The 23,619-nt window shown below is 41.3% G+C and overlaps 1 protein-coding gene across 9 annotated transcripts in view; it reads left to right on the forward strand.

The window, feature by feature from the left end:
* The window catches only part of SYT1 (synaptotagmin 1), a 550,197-nt gene that overhangs the window by 403,979 nt on the left and 122,599 nt on the right, over positions 1–23,619 (forward strand). For all 9 annotated transcript variants that reach the window (XM_075066771.1, XM_075066782.1, XM_075066776.1 and 6 more), the window contains one exon: positions 17,995–18,179. In XM_075066771.1, coding sequence (XP_074922872.1) covers positions 17,995–18,179 — 185 coding nt within the window. The remainder of the gene's footprint in view (positions 1–17,994; positions 18,180–23,619) is intronic.

The following is a 23,619-nucleotide window of genomic DNA, read 5'->3' on the forward strand; positions in this document are numbered from 1 at the left end:
TTTATTGTTTAATAGTGTGTGTGTGGAGGGGAGTTCAAATTATACAGTTCTAAATATCTCTTTCCTCTGGAATAGTGGAGGTTGGGGATATTGCAGAGGCTGGGTTTTTATTTAACCTGTAGCAGATATGTCACATTCATTTGGCGAAGAAGGCTTGCCCGGGACATAATTTTAAGACTCCATGGCCAGTTGGCCGTTCCTTTCATGGCAAGATACTCACTAATATCAGTGGAAGGCTGCACACAGAGTAAGGGTAGAATCTGGCCTTTATCTAGTCACTGACCATTTAGTTACTATTATTTATGAAGTACATTGTCACAACCAGTAGGCTATTTCTTCTCCTCCAACTTGAGCCACTTTTTTATTTCTTTCCTTAATATCTTTTTCTTCTTCACCCTCTTTTCTCATCTTCTTCTGGGTCTTTACATCTCCCGTGTTCATCCTCTGTGTTTCCTTTTCTGCAGCAATATCCAATTCTCACCCTCATTAGACTTCTCTTCCTTTTCCCTTCCTTGGTCGATCCACTCATATAATCAACGATGCAACGGTTAATGGGGACATTAAAGTGTCATCATTTTCGCTGACACTCCAAGGAGTTTAACAGGCCACAGGAGTGTTTGCATCTCTGAGTCATTATTTCAAGCTCTCTGCAAACTCAGGGAGGTAATACAGCAGTGGTTGCCTTCAGTTCCTATTTTAAGAGATTTTTTTTAGCAGCCACGAGAGCTAGAAAGATATTATTTTATGAAATATAAGCTCCCTCTATTTTGGATGCTCACATTACCCCAGGGACTCCACTCCCCTGTGCACTAGTCCGGAGAGCAGGCCAGCTATTCAGGGCAAGACCAGGGTCACTGGTTTTTAGAATGATGCCTATGTGCACTCAGTGAGACATGGTCTCTCCCAGAGCTTCTCCCAGAGAGGGACAATTCCATAATTCCCCTGCTGAAGATTTCAGCTAAATATTGCAGTTCACATCGGACAGATGTAAACCTTGTGCTGTGGCGGTAACACACAATAAATGGTCTAACGGGGTTGAGGGCCAGCCGAGAGCATATGTGAATTAATTATGCATACTATAATTATCCCAAGTCTAAAGCATAATATGAGGCAAAACCTATTCCTGGAATGCAAAATGAATAGCTGCTTACACCGTTCTCACCTGCTAGGTATGGGAAATGACAAGCACAGCAGAGATTATGATTGTCTCACACTGGTGCCCTCCAGAACAATAGAGGAAGGATAAGAGAAACAATTTGCAGTTAGAATGTAGAAAATCTAGATTAAAAGGCCAAAATGCAGATTGCAGTCTTGTCATTTCATAGTCACGGAGAAGCCAAATTATCTCCACACAATCCAGCCTTTCCATGTAGATTTTTCAGTGTTTGTATGAAATGTATGCTGTATAATGATTTAATAGATTAGGTGTTCCTAATTCCTAGCAAATGCTAGAAAATCAACCCTGCAGATATTTTCTCCCTTGAATTAAATACAAGGGACTAATTCATCAAAGACTATTCCCCCACATTCTTATTTGGCATTCTATATCCACATAGGTTTTTCCTGACATTTTGTAAACATTTCCCTGATCTTTGATAGTTACTCAGTTTAAGCATTCAACACTGCCACCTCTCACAGGTCTACTCTTCTAAATCTGACCAGTAGATATTTTAAAAAGCATTCACAATATCCATTCATTCAAGGCTAAAATGTTTGTACATATATAGCACTTCTTCAGTCCAAACATCCAGCTCCCACAGAGACCAATAGAAGTTGCAGATACAGATCAAGATCAGTATCTGGCCTTCTATATATGGACTGCTGGGATAGTTATGAAGAATGTTAGCGAACCAACAGCAGAAGCTTATTCTCCATCCCCAAGCCATCGTTACTCAGAGCTTCAGTACTAACATTAATGGCTTTTGAAATCTGAGCAATTTGCCAAGATACACAATCTTCTTTGGCCTGGTATAGAATAAAAGTTTGTAGTTATTTTTTGTTTTTGAATTGAATCCTAAATATGTTTAACTGACTTGGTAAAAACCAATGTTCTCCAAAGCCAAATGAAAAGAATGAGGCAATAACATTTGCTTAAAACATTTTGGGTGAAATCTGGCCCCACCTGATGTTCAGTGGGGCAAGATTTGACCATTTGAATTTATTGGGACTGGCAAAAAGAGTCTCAGTCTACTCTCCTAAAATAATTGTCCTTCTCCTTAGGTACATGTAACTTTGAATTTGATTAGAAGCCATTAATGAGGTCAAATAATGCTTTAGTCTAGTAGCTAATGTAAACCAAATCTATTTATCACCTTGGCAGTGGCTTCTGCAAGGAAGTTAATGACCATTACTGCTCTGCTACTTAGCCAATCAGAAATCATGCTTTTTGTGCAGAAAAGCAGAAGCCGGTAATCAGTCATCATCATCGTCATCATAATAGCATGTTAAATGGGCCTCTAAAAAGGAAAGAAAAGCAACTTGGCTATTAACTTCAAATGCATCTTCGAAATTGGTTTCTTTGTACATAGACTGTTTCAGAAATCTGGGTTACATTGGAGGTGAGAGTGCTTTGCAACATAAAGGAGGTGGAAACACTAGGCAATAGGAGAACCCACATTTAAATTTTCTATTACATCTTTAAAAATAAAAAATGTGTGTTTTAAAAAAAAGTTCGTAAAAAAAAACAACAACTATTTTATTTCCCTAAAGACTAGTTAAAATAATAGGTAAAAGCACCAATTTCTTATGCAAGAGACACAAGTTTCATGCAAACCATAGATAATCACATGGGATTTCTTTCTTGTCTCAGCATTGTAAATGGTTAATAACTTCCATTTTCCATGCACAGATTTATTAAAATTACCCCTCTCCCCCACTAACTCACCTTTGTAGTAATGCCTACAAAGAGCTCAACAATGGCTAGGCAGTTGGGGAGCTGACGCTGCTACATACAATGCCAAAGATAATTGTTTCACTTGTTTGTTTTCCTCACCCTCATTTGTTTGTTTTATACACCTGTTGTCTCTTGTCACATGCTAAAGTCCCCTTCCCCCAATCCTGCACTGTAATTGGCAAGGGTAAACTGGTGCACCCTATCATAGCTTCTTACTCAGATTTGAACCTTAGCGTTCATAATGGAGAAGCTAGCATGAACCCTCTAAGCTTAATTACCAGCTTAGATCTGATCTCGCTGCCACCAGCCAAGTGATTTCCAGGACTTGGCTCCCTCTCTGGTCTCCCAAAACCCCAAGACTCAGAAGCCCTGAGCCTTACACCAAAGGGAAAACAACCTCCTGCCTCTGTCCCCTCGTTTACTGCATCCCCAGCTTTCCCTCCCTGGTTTATCCTGGCGATACGTAACTAATCTTGAATGAAAACAGAGAGGGGCAATTTACCTTCCCCCCCTCCTTTCTTCCCCTGAGGCTATGCAGCTTCAAACCAGTCAAGCTAAACACAAAGAGAGTTTTTCCCCTCCCTTCATTCCTTAGCCTTAACCAGAGGAACAAAATGCAAAACAGGTTGTTAAAAGAAAACTTCCATATAAAAAAGAAAGAAAAAAGACACAAAAAATTCTCTGTATTCAATAATGACATAATACAGAGATCAATTGCTTAAAAGAAAAATGAATACACAAAAGAAAGGAATAAACAGCCTACCCAAAAACAATACATTTAAAGTACTTAAGCAAATACACATAAAGACTCCACCAGCCAGATACACAGATGCAAATACAGCAAAACAATTTAAGAAGACTATACTTTTGCTTCCTTTGTACTCACAACTGAACTGAAGATAGAAGCTTGAAGATAGAAGAACCCTCTCATAGCTAAGAGAGCATAGAAACAGACAAAAACCCACAAATTCCCTCCCTTAAGCTTTGAAAAATCCGGTTTTCTGATTGGTCCTCTTGTCAGGTGTTTGGTTCCTTTTTTTAACCCTTTACAGGTAAAAGAAACCTTAACCCTTAGCTATCTGTTTATGACACACCCACACAAAACACATCACAGACTTGAGGCCTTAGGGCAGGGGTGGGCAAACCTTTTGGCCTGAGGACCACATCGGAGAACAGAAATTCTATGGCGGGCCATAAATGCTCACAAAATTGGGGTTGGGGTGTGGGAGGCGGCGAGGGCTCTGGTTTGGGGTACAAGCTCTGGGGTGGGGCTGAAGATGAGGACTTTGGGGTGTAGGAGGCTGCTCCGGGCTGGGACCAAAGGGTTCGAAGGGCAGGAGGAGGATCAGAGCTGGGGCAGAGGGTTGGGGCATGGGGAGAGGTTCAGGGGTGCAAGCTCGGAAAGATTCAGGGGTGCAGGCTCCAAGAGGCGCTTACCTCAAGCAACTCTCTGAAGCAGTGACATGTCCCTTCTCTGGCTCCTATGCTGCTCCATCCATAGGCACTGCCCCTGCAGCTCCCATTGGAGCATCGGAGGGGGCCATTGGAGTTCGGTAGGAGCCAGCACAGGGCCGAGCCGCGTGTTATGGCCCATGACCCAGCGCTCCAGCTGGAGCTCTGGTGCAGGGCCAAGCCACAGACCCCACTCCTCAGCAGGAGCTGGCGGCCAGGCTTAAAATGGCTCACGGGTTGGATCCAGCCTGCAGGCCATAGTTTGCCCACCCCTGCCTTAGACCCAAAAAAACCAAACAGCCATGGCAGAAGGTCTTGGAGCCCAGGTTTACAACCCTGGGCTTGTGCTCTGACACTAAAAATAGCTGTGTAGACAGTCAGGCTCAGGCTGGAGTTTAGCCTCTGAAATCTACCCCAGTTCCTGGCTTTCAGAGCCCAAGCTCCAGCCCGAGCCAGAATGTCTCCATGGCTATTTTTAGTGTCACAGCCCAAGCCCTCTGCCACTGGATTTTTCTCTTGCTGTGTAGACATACCTTTAGATTGTAATTAAGCCCTTTGGGCAGGAACTGTCTTTTTGTTTTGTGTGTATACGTTGCTGAGTACTCTGGGGTCGTGAGCTTTAATTGCAGCCTTTAGGCACTACCATAATTCAAATGTAATATTAATAATGATAGTATTGCATATAAAAGAATCTCTGTTAGTTCAAAGCTAAATGTGTGCAGTTAAAATATGAGGAAATGTGGAAGCTGAATTGATTTGTTGGGATTGCTGTTCAGCAAAATAAATATGCATATTCAGAATCATTAGATACCTTCCTAGCACAGGAAAGACACAACCCATCCTCTCAACAATTACTACATACCTAATACAATTGACCTAACATTCAGTATATAAAAAAATATGAATAAAACTCTGAGAGTAATTGGGGTTTTTGGTGTGGTGTTTGATTGATTTGCTAGTTGAATTTTCCATACTCCAGGCATGTGATTTAAGAATTTAATGAGAAAAAAAATCGCTGACAAATAGGGAAGACTTTAAAAGAGCTCCTGTCCCTACTTGGGAATGAAGCCACTCTAGCTGTTAACTACATTTAAGCAATGCTTTCCTATTGAAGTGATAAGAAGAGGGGTTTCTTTTTGAAAAATTACAAAGGTTTTTGGACTGAAAATGTTAACTGTTTTTCACAGTCAGTTGTTGCCCTGATTTTAACAGCAAAAGATACTTAAATCCTGGGTCATTATGCTGCAAATAAGTTATGGATAAAGACCCAGTTTTTCATCAGTGCCTTCTTAGAGTCCATCCAAAGTCAATATAGCTCCACATAGTCACTCTGGGGGATCCCAGTGCAAGATCAAGGCCTATGGGGCCAGGGCCGGTGCAAGGATGTTTTGCATCCTAGGAGAAACTTCCACCTTGCGCCCTCCCCAAGCCCCCGCCGTGAGGCCCCTCCTCCGTGGCAGCTCCCTCCCCTCTGCCCTGAGGCCCCCCCGCCCCAGCTCACCCCTGCTCCACCTCCTCCCCGAGCATGCCGTCGCTGTTTCACTTCTCTCGCCTCCCAGGCTTGCAGCACCAATCAGCGCACCCCTTACTTGCTGCAGGCAGCCCTCCCCGCACTCCCCTGCCCCAGCTCCCTCCGCCTAAATGCTGGCGGCGACCAGGCGGCCGAAGATCAGGCCGCCACAGTTGCTGCTGAAGAAAATGGCGCCCCCCCAAATCCCAGTGGTCGCCTAAATGGTCGCACCGGCCCTGTATGGGGCATTTCTGTCATAGATCTATTGGATTCCATGAAGTTCATCATTTGAAAAATAAAAATCCTTGGCTTTTAAGATGTTGGTCTTATATCATACGGATAGGCAGTAAACAGTTGCAATTGCACTGAGAACCTCAACGGCTGCCAGTTCAAAATCTGAGCTGGATGTAGGTTGAGCGACAGCAGGAACTGTCCGATATTAGGATTAGTGGTTTCCCACAGGGATCTGTGTAAGTGATTCCAGGCAGCTCCCTGCAGAGATTCAATACTATTTTGATTAAAATAATACAAACCACAAGGATTTTAGCATTTTTATTATAAATTCATGACTTGTGGCTATTTTCCAACATCTAGTCCATGATTTTTTTGGATAATTTACCATAAGAGAGCAGTAGGAAAGGGATCAGGGAGGCAGATCACACAAGGGATCTAAAGTCATTGTTTGCTGTTCTCATAAACTGTCATCGCACCTGGCATCCATATGGTATTGTCAATAGAGACTGAATGAACTCCCTCCTAGAAGTAGCTCATTTACAGTAGAAATGACTCATTATGGTGAAGAAACATGCGCTGCTGTTTGCCTGCATTGTATGTATATGATGGAGAAATAGAGGACATCATTCTCAGAGCTGCAACCCTGACACCTTTTATGAGCACTAAATTTACTTAGTTTTTATAAGCTAATAAACATCCTGCTGATATTGTGCTCTGAGGGGATAGAGCACTGGTATGGGACTCAGGAGACCTGGTTTGTATTCCTAGCTCTGGCTTACTGGATGACTTTGGGTAATTCACGTTCATGGCTGTGTGCCTCAGTTTCCCTGCATGTGAAATGGTGCTAATGATACTGACCTCCTTTGTAAAGTGCTTTGTGGTCTACTGATGAAAAGCTCTTTAGTCTAAAACAATATGACCTAAGCAACAAAACTTAATATTCCTCTGTACTATGCTTGATGAAGTTAACATTGAGTCATCATTCTTATTTTGAGGTCTTCTAAAGTAATGGTGAGCATCAATAAATCAAACCAGTGACTTTCCCTGGGAGCTGGGCATCTAACTCCTAAGACTGTTGATTCACACAATCTTCTGTGTCTTCTTAAAGTCCCAACTCCTGAATTCTTGCAGCAAGTTAGCATATCAGCTTTTATTTGAAAAAAATGAAGTATATTTCTAATCCTCGTGGCTGCAAGACAAACATTGAAAATGTGACCCAAATGTGACCCAAAAGATCAAAAACTTAGAAGGCAAATAAAAATTACCCAAAATGTATTACTGTATTTTTAAATATCTCATAGCTTTTAAGCCAATGCAATGAATTATTGAGGCTTCACTCAGGATTTTTGGATGCTGGAGGTTAGTATCACTGAACTTTCTTAGCTGCCTTTGAAAATCCCAGTCTAAAATCATAGGCAGATGTCTGAGTTTTTCATTTTTTTTTTTCCCTGAGACTATCGATCAAAGCTTGAAGTGTAACATACAGTAAATGTCACAGGAAAAGTGAAATGCTCTTTAACCACAAAATACCATTGTCCACAACATGATTGAAAATGCTGTCTCAAGCTTCTACAGGTTTTTAGGGCTGAATATTAGCTCTTTGAATTGCCTTGTTGTCCTCCACTGGCAACTTTCCTGGCATCACCATATGTCTGCAAATGCACCTTTCCTGAAAGCCTGCAGCAGAGCTGCCTCCTGTCCAGCTTTTGGCTGGAGGCTCCAGCTTTCTGCACTCTTCTCCAGTTGTGCAGCATGCCCATGCTGCCTTTGGCATTTCTGGAAGTCATCCAGAGCTTTTCATTTTGTTATGTTTTATTCTAAAGGCTTTGTGGCCAGGGCCATCCAGAGGATTCAGGGGGCCTGGGGCAAAGCAATTTCGGGGGTCCCTTCTATAAAAAAATTTGCCCAGGGCAAATTGCCCCACTTGCTCCCCCACACGGGCAGCCCTAGGAAGAAAAAAACCTTGTGCATCTCAGCACAAACCCAGTTTTGAGAAAACATCTTTACAAGGTATCACTGGTTCTCAGCATCAGCTAGTGCTAAAAGGCACTAAAGCTCATTAAAAGGATTGGACAAATATTTTCCATCAAAAAATTTTTTGGATTGAAAACTAGGGGTTTTTAAAAAGCAGAAAATAATCACGGCCAATGTCTGCTTTCCATCAAAATTTGTTGTGTTTTTTTTTTTAATTGAAAAGCTGAAATTAGTCTGTCAAAACCTGAACATGGTTTGAGGTTTCAGAAGCGTGTGGCCAGATATTTGCTGCATGCTGTGTTTGATTGTTTACAGAAACAATAAAAAAATTCTGCTTAAAAAAAATCCAAAACTTTTGAACCACCTTCGCTTTTGACCAAACGTCTGAGCCCATCCAGTCAGAGATTTTTTCCAGATTTCTGATACTCTGCTGGTTTCCTTGACTCATATCTGTCTCCATAACTTTGGGTTCATTTAGGTTAGAACATAAGAACAGCCATATTGGGTCAAACCAAAGGTCCATCCAGCCCAATATCTGTTTACCAACAATGGCCAATGCCAAGTGCCCCAGGTGGAGTGAACCTAACAGGTAATGATCAAGTGATCTCTCTCCTGCCATCCATCACCACCCTCTGACAAACAGAGGCTACGGACACCATTCCTTACCCATTCTGGCTAATAGCCATTAATGGACTTAACCTCCATGCATTTATCTGTTTCCTAGAGACTGGCTCCATGGGGTCCCTCACAAACTGAAGACAGTTACTGTGGGTTTGTCTTTAGTATAGCTTCAATGTACATACTCCACGAACTGAGCATTTGAGCTTGTTCAGATCTGGATGAGCTTATGTTGTGAAAACTGAAATGCTCAAAATAGCACATGCATGTGAATGGACACGGAATGCTCAAATAATTAACCGGAGTTCTCAAACTGGAGGTCAGGACCCCTCAGGGATCATGAGGTTAATACTGGGGTCGGAGCTATCAGCATCCACCTCAACCCCGCTTTGCCTCCAGCATTTATAATAGTGTTGAATATATAAAAAGTGTTTTCAATTTATAAGGGGGGGGTGCACTCAGAGGTTTGCTATGTGAAAGGGTCACCAGGACAAAAGTTTGAGAACCACTGAATTAACCCCTCTGAAGCTCAGGGAATGCAGGGGAGAGAGGTCTCCCTTGTTATAGGGTTGGGAAGGATATTGTTCTCTCATGTGACCCCCCCACAGTGGCTAATATAATGAAGCTGCCCCCCCTGACATGAATCTCCCTATGGCACTGAAATTATAGAGACTAAATTTGGCATTTGAGAAGTGAAAGGGATGTAGCCTAATGGAAAAGCTAACAGCTTGGCTCTTCTGCAAGCCTCAAACTGCTGAATGAGCGTTAGGGTAGGAAGGCTGTGCCTCCCAAACAGCCGGCTCTGCCCCCTATCCAACCCCCACCCCACATTCCTGCCCCCCCAACCTGCCCGCCCCCCTCAGAATCCCTGACCCATGCCTGCTCCTTGTCCCCTCACTGTCCCCCCGAGACCCCACCCACCCACCACTCTGGGACCCCACCCTGCTGCCATGTCCCCTGACTGCCCCGACCTATCCACCCCCTCTGCTGAGTCCTGACAGACCCCCAGAACTATCCAACCCCCCCATTCCCCTGTCCCCTGACTGCCCCCATCAACCTCTGCCCCCTCCCTGTGCCCTGACTGTCCCTGGGACTTCCTGCCCCTTAGTCAACCCCCCGGCCCCAGCCTCTTACTCCCAGTTCCCCCTCAGCCAGAGCTCAGCGTGATTCCAGTGGGCCTCCTGAGCTCCGCCTCGCTCAGAGCCATGTGGTAAGGGGGCGGGGCTGCAAGCTCCAGCAGGGCCTGAGCTCCCTCTGCTCAGCCTGGAGCTCGAGCCCCGCCCCCACACCATGCAGCTCCGAGTGGGGAGGGGCTCAGGCCGCGCCGGAGACACTCTGCAGCGCTGTCCGGGGACGCTGCTTGATTCACTGAGGCTCCAGGAGAGGGGCTGAGGCGGGATACTCGGCCGTTCTCTTGGGGGTCTCTGCCGAGCTCGGGGCCTGGGGCAAATTGCCCCACTTGCCCCCCCTCTGGGAGGCCCTGTTTGTGGCCACAGCTACGGTGCATTCCCCCTAACTGCTAGGCAGGCAGGAAACATCAGGCTCAGAGGCTCACCTCCTTCCCTGGCCCAGTTGCTATGCATGCAGTGAATGTGCTAGGGGCCTGTTGGGAAGGAAGAGATTTGGAAACCCCTCTGCCCTACTTTCTTGACTCTGCAGAGTCTCTCGGAAAGGATGGGTCAAAAGGAGCAGATGAGAGGGGAGTAGGCAGAGAGATCTTGTGGGGAGGGGGGTAAAGAAATGGAGGAGAGAGAAATTGGTGACAAGGAGAGAGAAAGAAAAAAAGACTTAGCCATAGAGTAAGATGGGGTGTTGGCCTGATGTTTATCTAGGGAAGAGAAGCCTACCACCTGTCCTGAAGATGAAGTAATTAAACAAATTGCATTTCCAATAGTTTGTAAAGCATATTTATGTAAATTAGCATCTACTTTATGCAGATTTGGCCTCAGGCATTTGAAGGGCAAGGCAAGCAGGTCTGCTCAGCCAGCATTCCAGGTGTCTTGGCTAGGTTTATAATCCTGTCTAATGTTGCCCGATAACAGGCTGCAGCTCCTCTGTGCCTGCTAGGCTGCAGGTCAGTTCATTAGCCAAGTTTGGAATATTCAGCAATACAAAGTGTCAGTGATTTTGCATGATAACAGCTAACAAACAGTTTAGGCAGCAGCATATTCAACAAGTGAAACCCATCTGATCAGCACGCTTTCATGTCACACTATTTTGCGTGGAGGGAAGTTTTGCTGTCATAACACACATCTCTTAGCTCAGTTACAGCTTCAGTAATTTCCAAAAGTTATTCATGGAGACTGCCTTCTGCAACACCACTTTGAATGCTCAAACAATAGACAGAGTGGAGAAATGTCAGCATCATTCCATTTCATTAAGATGCTTTGTCCTGGTTCCCTCTAGTGGTAGGTAGGATTTAAACGCACATTATAGTAAGCACTAAGCAGAACCATACAGAAAATCTAAGATAGAAGTAAGGAAGTGAAAGTGGAAGTAAAATGTGAATGCAATATGCAAAGTGTGCTCACAGAGCCACACAGCATATGTAACTGTGTCTGAGAAAAAACACGTGCAAGTAGTGAGTGTTTAATATTTAAACTATATTGATATGATAGACAGGTGTTTTTTCTCTTCATGCCTTCCCAGTTCATTCTGGCATTCTAACTAGTCCACACCACTACTTATATTTGTGTTTTTTGGTAACCTGCATACTGCCTCCTCAGTCAGCTGTGGTATCCTCTTCCCCTGTTTACGTTCCAGGGTGGGTTCCCAGAGCATATGTTCTTCAACCAGCCTCAGTCTCATCCTTTCACCTGTGGATGTGGACTTTAGGAGAAAGGTACTGTTGGGCAGCTGTGAAGCTGCCCTTTCTTTTCTGTTTTGGCACCATCAAAAATAAGTCTAGAGCATATTATAGAAAAGACTAGACAAAAAAGTACAGTACCAGTGCATCCGCACAGTACTTCTTAATAATAAAACTGGGGTTTGTTACTCAGATGTGCACTCTGGAGATTTTCAATCCCCAGCTTCTTGTGGATGGATGCACAGAGAGCAGCTGTGTTCAAAACGTCTTTCCAACATCTATGCTTGGCAAGAAGCTTGCAACCCTTTTCTCATATACAAAAGTTGTCGGAGTTGTCCATGCTTTTGCCACCACAGTTGGAATGCTTCCGTGTGCTTCATATGGGATTACACCTTCAAACCATTTGGAAATTGCAGCTGCCTGCTTCCTGATTAGTATGTCTCACAAAGAGCATGATTTCTGGCTGAGATGCTGATTTTGATCAATACATTCCTAAATGTTTGGTTTCTGACTGTCTTAGAGACTACCTACAGTTGCAAACGCTCCAGGATTGTCCTGGAGTCTCCAGGAATTAAAGATTAATCTTTAATTAAAGATTATGTCATGTGATGAAACTTCCAGGAATACATCCAACCAAAATTGGCAACCCTAAGACCACCTGTTTCCCTGTAGTATACCCTGGCAGTTGCCATCAGCTATGGGGAATTAGCTACTATTCCCCTAGCTTAAATAGGAGTGGGATACTGGCAAGGCCTTCTTGATAAGGGGCCCTTAATTTTGGAATTCAGTTCACCCTCTTGATCCAAAGAATATTGTTGATTTCTTTCTCTCTTCCTTGTTTTTAAACTTCAGAGCACCAGGCTTTTCCCTGATGTTAAAGACTGGGTGGAGGAAGGGGAAATGCTTACTGGTGTGGGTGTTTGGTAGGTAGAGGTTGTTTTTGTTTTGGTGGGTTTTGTGCCTTCCTCCCTCACCCCCACTTCTTATAATAACTGTACAGCACCTAAAGCCCTTGTGCTCACATAAATAAACTAAATTTAGGAATGTTAATGTTACATATGCTGTTTTTTGCTTTGTTCCTTTCTTTTTCTTTCCCTCTCCCCTCTCTCTCTTTTGTGGCTTGACTTTTCTCCCAGACTTAACTGGGTTTCCCTTGTTTTGTCCTTGGGTGATTTCAAAGCACTCATCCCTTCATACAATTTTTCCTTTTTTTCTGCTGTCTGTTTTCCTCATTCCCTGATACTGCCTTACTCCAGTCTCTCCATCTGTTTTTTCCCCTGCCTTTTATCCTTCCAAACATCTGAGCTCCCACCAAGGAAGGAGACTTTTTTCTCCTGACATTGAACGAACATACCAACCTGTCTGATTTGGCCAGAAAACTCAGGGTTTGAGGGGAGCAATCTCTGTTCAATGCATATAAGTAAGGGAATTTGGGGGCCCGGGATTTGGTGTGTATTTAGTGTAGAATATATTTTACCAGTGTCAAGCTGTTCTACAGAATTTCATTTTCATACCAAATAGGATTACTTTTTTTTTTATCATTTAATTATTAAAATATTTTTTATGATCATCTAAAACCCAGGAATTTTCCACTGGTATTTTCAAATCGGTTTCCAAAGACAGATTCCAAAATTTTAATTTAAATCAAACAAAAAGCCTTGACAAAGTTGTCCCTTCTGATCAATTGTAAATGTTGGCAAATATGGTAACTTGTGTCTATTGGCAATTATCTCTTTCTTCCCTATCCTACCCTGTGTGTTTGTTACTAGGCTATATAATATATGACAGGCATAAATCAGTAGGACTTATGAAAGCAAACTGGAAAATATGAGGATTTCACAAACCGAACCCAGGCATAAAAGTTCTGCTCTACTGAGGTAGCAGCAACTGATGTGCTAAATTAAGTACTACTTTGCTTTTGATTATTCCAGAATAATCCATTATAATTGGAGCAAACTTGTCATCAAGCTCAGTTCCTATATGCATATTCATACATGTGTCTGTTTTAGGGTGATACAGTTCAAAACATCAAACATATTGGATTTCTGGTCACCTTGTATTTGTCTGTAAGTTAGCCAACACCAGGAGAGAAATACATGTCTGAGAATTATGACAAGCCTGATGCCACAGTTATTGCAAATGTCCTTATAAAAATACAGAGTCATTCGACTAGGGAGCATCGAAAGCCAGTGGTGCATGCCCGGAATTAGAACTTGTCAAAATCAGTGTTGAAACTTTCCAACAAGGGCTTTTACTTCATTTGATAATGTTATAGATATTCACGTTTATTAAGGCATTTTTGAGTAGTTTAGTAGGAGGGACTCTATCTATGCAGTGTATACCAACATTAGTACTTTGATGCTGATATGCAGCTTTCTTCTTCTTTCACGTTGCCTCTTTCTCTGGGATCAATTGTCCTCCCTGGCATTTAATATTTTCAGATTGTCTCGCTGGAATGTCAGCATTGAACTTCTCCAAGCATTTTTTGTAAAACTAACACACACAAAAAAAAGGTTTTATGCAAAGGACACAATTTTGCACCTCTTCCCATTTGCAGCTCACTCACCTAAATTGTCCTTTTGAACGTGGTGGATTCAGTGGGACTACTCGCATGAGTCATTGCTGCTCAACATGAGTGAGGTCAACAGAAATGGTCCCTAAAATATCTTGGCAAATGATACAGTCCTGATGCTTATCTCTTTGGTTCAGTGTTATTGTTCGGGGGGAGCTGTACCTTCGACCTCTCTGTCTCTCCATGGGTACCCTTTCCAAGTGACAGGCCTACGCCTGAATTTCTCTGCATCAAATCCCGTGATTCCCCCCACTTCAGACTGGATCACCAGGCTGCAGCATCCCTGTTGACAAAACATGCTACCTTCAGCAGGTCCATCTGGGTTTGGCCCCTGTTATAGACTTCTTTCCAAAAGCATGTGACAGGTATGAAATTGCAGTGACTCAGGACAGCTTCTTCAAAACAAGTATTAGGTATTTGTCCACAAGAACATATCAGGTAGGGAAGACAACAATGAAAAGCCTACATTCATGTTATCTATCTTAAACTTTAGCCTTTCCTTGCAACTGTATGTTATTCCTGCTTGTAATAGGCACACCCACCCACCATTGGGGCTGGGTGAGACAGGCTGTACCTCCTACTGCTCCTGCCTTTCTGATGGTCTGATCCATCAGTGAATGCGTCTCCCTCAGGTCACAGTCTGCCTTTTCATCCTTTTCAACAGTTCAATGATACTTTTTTTTAAGAGTCCCTGCCCCAGATCTCCTGCGGTTTTGAGCAGCCTGAACCTGGTTTCACATTTCTTCAGAGGGGGTCCAAGATCACCTTCCAGCAATGTATTGTCCATTGAATTAGAAGCTTTGCCAGATTCTTGGATACATGACAAGAGATCCAGCTGGAATTAACCTTTAGGGTTCCATAAAGCCACAGTAACTACCATATCCACAGATTATAAGCTTCATAAAATTAATATAGATATCTCCCTCATTTTTCATATTCAGTATGTCAGAAAATTAAAGGCTATAGGCATACATTTGCAAAAGTGACTAGTGATTTAGAGTGCCTCTGTTCTGGGATGTCCAACTTGAGACATCTTAAAGGGGCCTGATTTTCAGAGGCTCCGCTCTTTCTGAAAATCAAGCCCCTTTAAGGTATCAGAAATTGGGGCACTTGAAATCACTAGTCTCCTTTGAAAATCTTGGCTTTATCATATAGCATAATTAATTCTATTCAGAAGGATTTAAGTAAAATTTCTATGAAACATTCTGAAAACAAACTCCTGGTTCTGTTTCAAAGCCTATACAGTTGAAATTTTACTTGTTTTAAACCTCATTTGTACATTCAGTGCCAGTAATACAAGGCTGAGTGCTCTCTGCCAGTAACAGTATTGTGATGAGCCATCTTCTTGACAGAGATTGTACACTCATATTGAAGAAAATATTCTTTACAGTCTGTCTGGTTTGGGTTTTTTTCCTTTCTTTTCCTGAAGATTTGGCTGTTGAAGCCTTTTTGAAAGTCTCCAGAGCTTGAACTGCTTTAAAAGATTCCTTCCTTTATACCTGTATTTGCTTTAACAAAAAACTAGGGAGTGTCTTCTTTGAAGAGATCAATTAAAAATTCTGTATCACTTTGAGCATCGCCGTCATTTGTTTGTGATTTAATTATAACACAAGAGTTATTGTCTGCAATTAATTACAAATGGATTACAATAAACAGTTTAACAAAGGAGCTGAGGGTCTGTGTGTCAAGGCAGTAGTGCTTGAAGAACTCCTCATGGTGCTGCTGCCTCATTACTCTGGGGAACCAAGGCAGCAGTGCCAGAGGACCCCTTTCATTCAGCATATAGGCATCTGACTGCCCCAGACACTTCCCTCTCATATCGTGTTTCCTCCCAGGCAACATGCACATCCAGGCTAACCCCCATCCTGCTCCTCTCAAGTCTCAATCCCTTGTGTCCCTCACCCTGGGTATATTCCACTTGCCTCTCCTTATCCTCCCTTTCCTCCCATGGTGCGTGCGTGCATGCTCTCTCTCTCTCTCTCACACACACACACACAGTCTCTCTCTCTCCCTCCTCTCTTTCTTCTGAAGTCCATCTTCATACCTCCTCTTGCCAACTGCCTCCCCACATCACTGGGAGTATGTGCAAAGCACAGCTGGTGAAGTGAGTTGGCAGCACTGGAAAACAGAAATAGCTGATGGATCTGAGCAGTTCCTTTGGTTAATCTTGGCATAACTCAAGTAAGGAGACTAGCACTTTATGTTTAATTTCAGATGCTAAAAGTGGCCTACACCTCTGTTGTAGTCGTAGACTGTGTTAACGTGTGATGTTTGGAATTGACAAAGACTGTGGGTTGGCGGGGGGGAGGAGGTTAATAACAGAGGAACCCAAAGAAACATGAAGAAAATAAGGTAAAATTACCCAAAGGCAGCGTTTTAAATGGTTTCTTCTGGAAAAGTTAGTAAATACGTTACAAAAAAATAAATGACAGAGAAAAGTCAATTGCCCTCTAAAGTATTGTGCCAAATTGAAAACAAAATTCAATTGTTAAAGCACAAAATGGAGATTTTAGTCTTGCAAGAAGTGCAGATCTCAGTGCAGCCTTAACTGTGGAATTGCTACTGCCACCTCCATAAAATATTCTTAAACAGCTCCTAATCTGTTCACTGTATCTGTTAACATTCATTTCTTTGATAATCAGTTCACATTTATTCTACATACGGTACAACATCTCTTTTATGGCAACTACATTAAATGAACATTTGGAGACACATAAAGTGTTATGGAATTTATTATTTAACTATTCCAAACATGTCTCCTACAGTCTTTTTATATCTCTAGTGCAACTTCCAGTAATCATGCTTTCTACTCTACTTAGCTGCTTTAAGCAATTAATTTTTCTGTATTTTCACTGTCCACTTCCCTTTTGTGATTCACTGATGTAAATTTGTCAAATTTGGATATCACTTTTGTTGTGCCCTGTGTAATTTTAGAGATTTTTATGTATTGAGTTGAGAGAATACCTTTCAGATCTGATAGGCAGAATACATTTCAAGACACAAAAATTATTCTCCTCTTTAAAACCTCATTGTTTATCACATTTTGTATTTTGTCATGTATGTCAATGAAAAGTATGGGAATCAGAAGAACTCATATTTAAGTTTACTTATGTGAAGATAATTCTCGTCTTAATTTTTGCAAGACCAATTCATCATAATTATTATGATGTATTCTTTGTATTACAGCAGTGTCCAGAAGCCTGAACTGAATGAATAAACAAAACATGTTTTTCTTTATAAGACTTCAATGAGAACATAAATGTGCACTGAAACATTGCCAATATCAGAAGGACTTGATGGTTATCAGCATAGATGCTGGACTGAGCAGTCCTCTGACCTTGGTCATTGTTTACTGATAACCTTGACCTGCATCTATAATGAGTAGCCCACTAGTCTGTCAAATAAAATAGTGGAAAAATGCTGCTCATTAAAACTGCCTGTGTGGATCAGAGGCACTTCTTTACCTAAGCTCTGTTGGAGGCAAGTCCCTAGTCAGCGCCACATGACTTCAAGCTAGGTTGGTTTACCAGGCCATAATGCCAGGTGGGTTACAAGAATGATTATACAGAGAGAAGTAAACAGTTTCCACTAAACATGATTAACATTTTAAAGGTGGTTTTTAAATTTTTGCTAGATGGGTACCTTGTGAGTACATTAGACAAACCCAATTATTTCTGCTGATTAATCTAAATAACTGCAAGTTACATTCTTTGTTGTTTATTTCCAAGTAGGTAGATTGATAATGCTTGCTTTGTTATATTAATGTTCTCTGTGTAAATATTCAATTGAGGGAAATATACAAATTTAGCAGAACATTTTTAGATATATGCTCAAAAGGGTGATAAGAGGTTTGGCTACAAATGAAATCTGTTGGTTTTTACATTTAAATTTACTAACAGTGTGCCACTTTGTGTGTGTTTCTTTTTCTCTTCCAGTGCCACCTTGGGCCTTAATAGCCATAGCCATAGTTGCAGTCCTATTAATCCTTACCTGCTGCTTTTGTCTCTGTAAGAAATGCTTGTTCAAAAAGAAGAACAAGAAGAAGGGAAAGGAAAAGGGAGGGAAGAATGCTATTAACATGAAAGATGTTAAAGATTTAGGGAAGACCATGAAAGACCAGGTAAAGTAGCCATCCTGTTCTTGGACACTATTTATGTTTAAAGTGTTAAGTCTTCTAACAATTATCTATTTATGGTATTGCTCAATGGTTGGATAGTGGTGCTGTGCAGTGGAGACCAGCTGTCCGTGCTTTGTATTGGAGTTCCAGTTAGTAACCCCCTGGTGCCCAGTGGAGGATGCCGACTCAACAGGCAAACACTACTGGTGGCAGCACTAGTCAATGGTTTCAAAGCAGCCAGTTAACTTCTCTCCAAATGAGAGGAGGAAAACTGCCACCGGTCTATATAAAAGAGAGAGGTTTTGAAAAAATAGTGGTCTCAAAAATATAGCTGTAGGAGAGTCTTACAGCCATATCTATATAGGACTTTGACTAGGACCAGGTGCAACAGTAAGGTAGAGAGAACCCATGTTTGGATGACTGGTACTAATCAAGCTCTTGTGAGACTAAATGACGTGCAAGAGTGCCCTTGGACTACTAAATCTCTTGCTGCACAAAAACAGAAGCTTACCTGGAGAGAGACCAAAGGCAAAGTACAGCAGAAGAATGGTCGAAGAGACGCAAAGGAACAGGGGAAAGGGACACGAAAAGGAAAGAATAAAAGAAAATTGGACAGGGGGATGAAGGCAGAGTTATATGTGTGGGAGGGAGAAGGAGATTAAAGGTGACAGAATACAGTTTTAGCTGAGAGCCAGTAAATGGCTTGGGGACAGATCACCATGCTGCTGTTTGCACAACATTTATTTGAGAACAGCAGAGAAACCCTTGCTTCTGACCTGTTGTGTGTGTAAGAGAGATGTGATACTTGGGCACTAATTGGAAGGTTGCAGGACCCTGCATCTAATCCAGTGTTCCCTTGGAGTCACAGAATAAATTAGCATTGATCTGACTGTCTACGCTTTTGATCGGAGGAAAATTCCACAGTGTTGTCTCTCTTGTGGGATGGGGTGGTAAAGAGTTCAGATGTATGGTAAATACAGGGGTGGTAAAATATAAACGAAACCATCTTCACTAGTTATCTAATTAGTGCTAGGGTTGATGAGTGGGGATAAAACTACACTGTTGTGTAGATCATCTGGAGGTATTTCAGCAGCTAAGGACACGCATGAGTACATTTTTCAAATAATGTATATTCAGAAGAATTAAGGAACCGCAGCACAAAATCTTTTCAGCTTCAGCTTCACTTCTGCAAATAATTAAGATTTTGCATGGGGAGGATTAGAATCCAAAGGCATCCTTTGTGCTGTTGAGATCTAATCCTGCACCACTGAAGTCAGTTGAAGTTCCACAGTTGCCTTCAGCGGCAGCAGGAACAGGCCCTTAGCAGCATGCAGTATCTAGCCAGAGAGCTCTTTAATATTTCCTCACTCCTTGCATTTGCAGGCCCATTGACTAAATTTGCACAGTTTGCACATAACTGAAAATGGACTCTTCATTTACACACCATTTGAAAGCAATTAGCTTTATCAAGATATTACAGGCATTCCCTATACTGAATAAGTAATATTGTGGGGAAAGTTCATTACTTTCAGACTATATGGATCAATATTTTAATGGTGACCGCTGTGCATAGCTTCCTGTCATCAGAAGTGCTACAAATTATGTTAAATTCCACAGTGGTGAAGCTCAGAATATTACTGAGCAGAAAACTTGGATCCTCCCTTGCAAAAGTCTAATGAGGATTTTGTTTTACTTAATATGATAAATGTGAAAAAGAAAGTTCTTATACTGTCTTGATTCAGGCACTTTGAGGAGGCATTCTTGGACTCACTGTGCTTGAGCTATAGAAATTGTTCTAGTTTATCAATATTAAGTAATTGTGAGATATTTCTCTCTGAAACATTGTCTGAAAAAGCAGTCCATTAAATACTGAGTTAGTCCTGGCCAACTTTAGCAAACTTTTGACCATAGAAACGAAACTAATTTGAAAATAGTGTTTGAGCATTTTTGGGATAAAATTCAGTGTATTGTTTGTGTGCTATCAAATGATACTAACAATAACAAACCTAACATTTCTTTGTAGGACAAGTTATTAGTAGATATCTGTGTGAGATTTGTTCTGTATCATATAAGATTGTTCTTGTACTTATACTATATTATTAAGTGTTGTTTATTATACTTGTTGTGACCTGGATAAATGACCAATGACTCTAGCATTGAAATGTAAAATTGTGCTTAATAGATAATGATGAGTTTGACACATAGTCCCTTTTTGGAGGAAAACAAAGGTCAAATTCCAGTTACTAATTCATTGTCATGGAGATAATCAAAACTTTGCAAAAAGCATACAAAAAGCTACAGTTTCAAATCATATAGAACTTAATATCTTATTATTTATTTTAAAATAAATGTGTCCATATATTTAGAATTTAACCAGTGGGCTGTTGATAAATTTATGCGCCACTGAACATATAGGATTGGATCCTCAGATGATGGAAATTGTCATATCCAATGAGGCCAGTGGAGCTATCACAATTTCCACCAGTTGAGGATCTGCTTGCCAACATTTTTAGAAATGGGTTGCTAAAGTTAGGCTCTTAAGTCCATATTTCAGCATCTAAATCAGTGGCTTTATTTTCATAAATCCTAAGCTCCTATCATCTTTAATTCCTAATCTGGAAAACCTTGACCATATTTGCAGTATTTGTTTTTCAGTATAAGCAAAATCAGTTATTCTTGAATCAACACCACAGATTTTAGCATTTCCACATGAAGACAGTGTATTGCTAAATTGAATGTCAGATATTTCAGAAGGTAATCATTTTAGTACCTCTGTTACAAATAAAATGACAAGAGAGTGCCTCCAAGATATCAGTGAGATACACTTTAAAGCAAACAGATATATAGATATGAAAAAAGTCTATTCAAATCCACCTGGAAAGAATTATTGCATTAGAATCATAGAATATCAAGGTTGGAAGGGACCTCACAGGCGGTCATCTAGTCCAACCCCCCTGCTCAAAGCAGGACTAATCCCCAGTCAGATTTTTACCCCAGTTCCCTAAATGGACCCCTCAGGGATTGAACTCACAACCCTGGGTTTAGCAGGCCAATGCTCAAACCACTGAGCTATTCCTCCCCCATCACATATGGTGCCAGAAATCTGAAATGTTGCTAAAGCACAAAGGCTTAATCAGGTAGTCATTTGGCCCTAACCTGCAAAGTTCTGATCACCTCCTGGATTCAATACAGTGCCTTCAGTTCCCTTTGATTTCAGTGGAAGCTGGGTGCTCAATACCTCATGGTAGGCAATAGGCAGCTTGCAAGTTCCAGCCCATAGTGCATGCAGCAAGTCTCATTAACTTCACGGCGAAATATTCCGCTTGATAGAGCTAAAGGATTGAGCCCTCAAAGTAACTTTTTTCTTCTTTCGATAAATATTCATTAAAACCAATAACATTCCACTGACTCTAGGCCCTGATCTTGCTAGTAGCAGCCCCTGTGCCCACCTAGAGCCCCTCTGAAGCCAATGAGGCTCTGCTTGGTCACAGGGGTCCATAATAGTAGATCTAGGGTGACCAAATAGCAACCGTGAAAAAACGGGACAGGGGGTGGGAGGTAATAGGCACCTATATGTTATACCAATAAAAACTAGCAGGATCTTACTAAAGGGGACAAGACATTTGTCACGTTTATTGTAAATACCATAATAAAATAAAAGATAACAGCAAACAACATTGTTTGGCTACTTATTCCTATATATCCATTCACACAATCATTCATACAAGTTCTGGATAGATATTATAGTTACCAGCCTAAAGTTGCTTGTGACAGAATACTGGCCAGGTACCCTGTACACAAGAGTGGAGCCGAGTCCGGGTCAGGTGCACCTGATGCTCCTGGAGGCTGGCAGCAGAACCATAGACTCAAAGTCCTCAGTCTTCAGAGTCCAGTTTTATAGGGATTTTTCCCTATGTTAGTTCATGGGAGTTGTTTCATTCTGCTGTTGCCAGATTAATCAGCAGGTCGCTGGCTCTATTCTGTCAGATGTTTGTTTAGGTGCTTGGGGTGGTCGTTCTGCTGTTGCAGAATCAATCAGCAGGTGTCTGGCTCCATTCTGTCAGATGTTTGTTAGGTGCTTGGGGTGGATCCCAGTTCGCCCTCCGGGGGTCACCTGGTTGATTCCACTTGACACCTTCTTCGGCCGACACTGAATTTTTCAGGCTGGTAACTCCCTAACCATTCATTCATCATTTAAACTAGGCACTCATTCACATACACTCTTTATCTTAATTACATTTATTTCACTGTCTCTTTACCTTTTGGGGTGTGAGACTCCCTGTCTTTTAACAATTAAAAGAAGGAACATAAAGTGAGATAAAAATGAATTTACAGAGGTGGAGGTCTCTATTTGTAGTGATTACAAAGTGTCACTTAGAGAAGGGCACTTAGAGTCAATTAACCTTTAACAAGTTTTATACAAAGTATTTCTGTGAGCAGGCTTCACACAGACACAGCTGGGGGCTTGCAGGTTAGAGGCTAAATCTGGGGAATCACATTTATTTCTAATATAAACCTTTAGTTATAAAGTATTAATTAACATTAAATCATTTCTAACAATAAATCATTTTTCATATAAACCATGTCTAATATAAACCTTCTTTAGTTTCCCTACATATATAAGAAAAAGTCCCAAAAAACCAGGACTATCCCTTTAAAAATGGGACATCTGGTCACCCTAAGTAGATCTGAATGCAGGGTCAGAACTTATCACTGGTAATTGTTAGACACTGAATTGTGTAATATCCAGTATTCAGATATTTGTCATATTTCAACATGTTTTTTTTCTTTTTAACATGATTTTAATATATTTTGAATAAATGTTGTTGCTATAAAGAGGGAGAATAGTTAAAGGACAGATTAGGATCCTGATCTTGAAACCCTTACTCATGAGAGTAATTCTTATTCATGCAAGTAGAGCTATCTGCTCCAGCAGGACCAATCGCATGAGTGAAGGTTGCAGGATCAGGCCTTTCTTATGTAGAGGTGAATAAAGAATATATTATCTATGAAAAAGGTCATTTCTCCATGGTTTTTACTAATGTTTGTGCTTGGATATTTTAATTTTTATTTCTTCCTTCTATGTCATCCTTATCTATGTTGTGTCTCATGACTGTTCTGGATTGTCACTTGCGGTAGGTTTATTTTGCTATTTGGACACGCCTAATCTAAAGCTCTGATATATTTAGTCTCCTGACAGCTGTGGCTTCTCAGCTAAGATTTATACATAGCTTTGACACATCAAAAGGCTGAACTAAATTGATTTTTTTTTTTTTGTGGGATAAAAGGTTGTCATTTTCTCCATACTCAAAATATATTAAGTCAAAATGTACTAGAAAGCTCAAGTTTAAAATTGATATACGCAAAAAAGAAATGTACTGCTTTTATTTCTTTTTAATATGCATTTTCACTGTATCAAATCGAGACCAAAACAGAAAAATAT

Source organism: Chelonoidis abingdonii, chromosome 1, assembly GCF_003597395.2.
Source record: "Chelonoidis abingdonii isolate Lonesome George chromosome 1, CheloAbing_2.0, whole genome shotgun sequence".
In the NCBI taxonomy this organism is placed as follows: domain Eukaryota; kingdom Metazoa; phylum Chordata; order Testudines; family Testudinidae; genus Chelonoidis; species Chelonoidis abingdonii.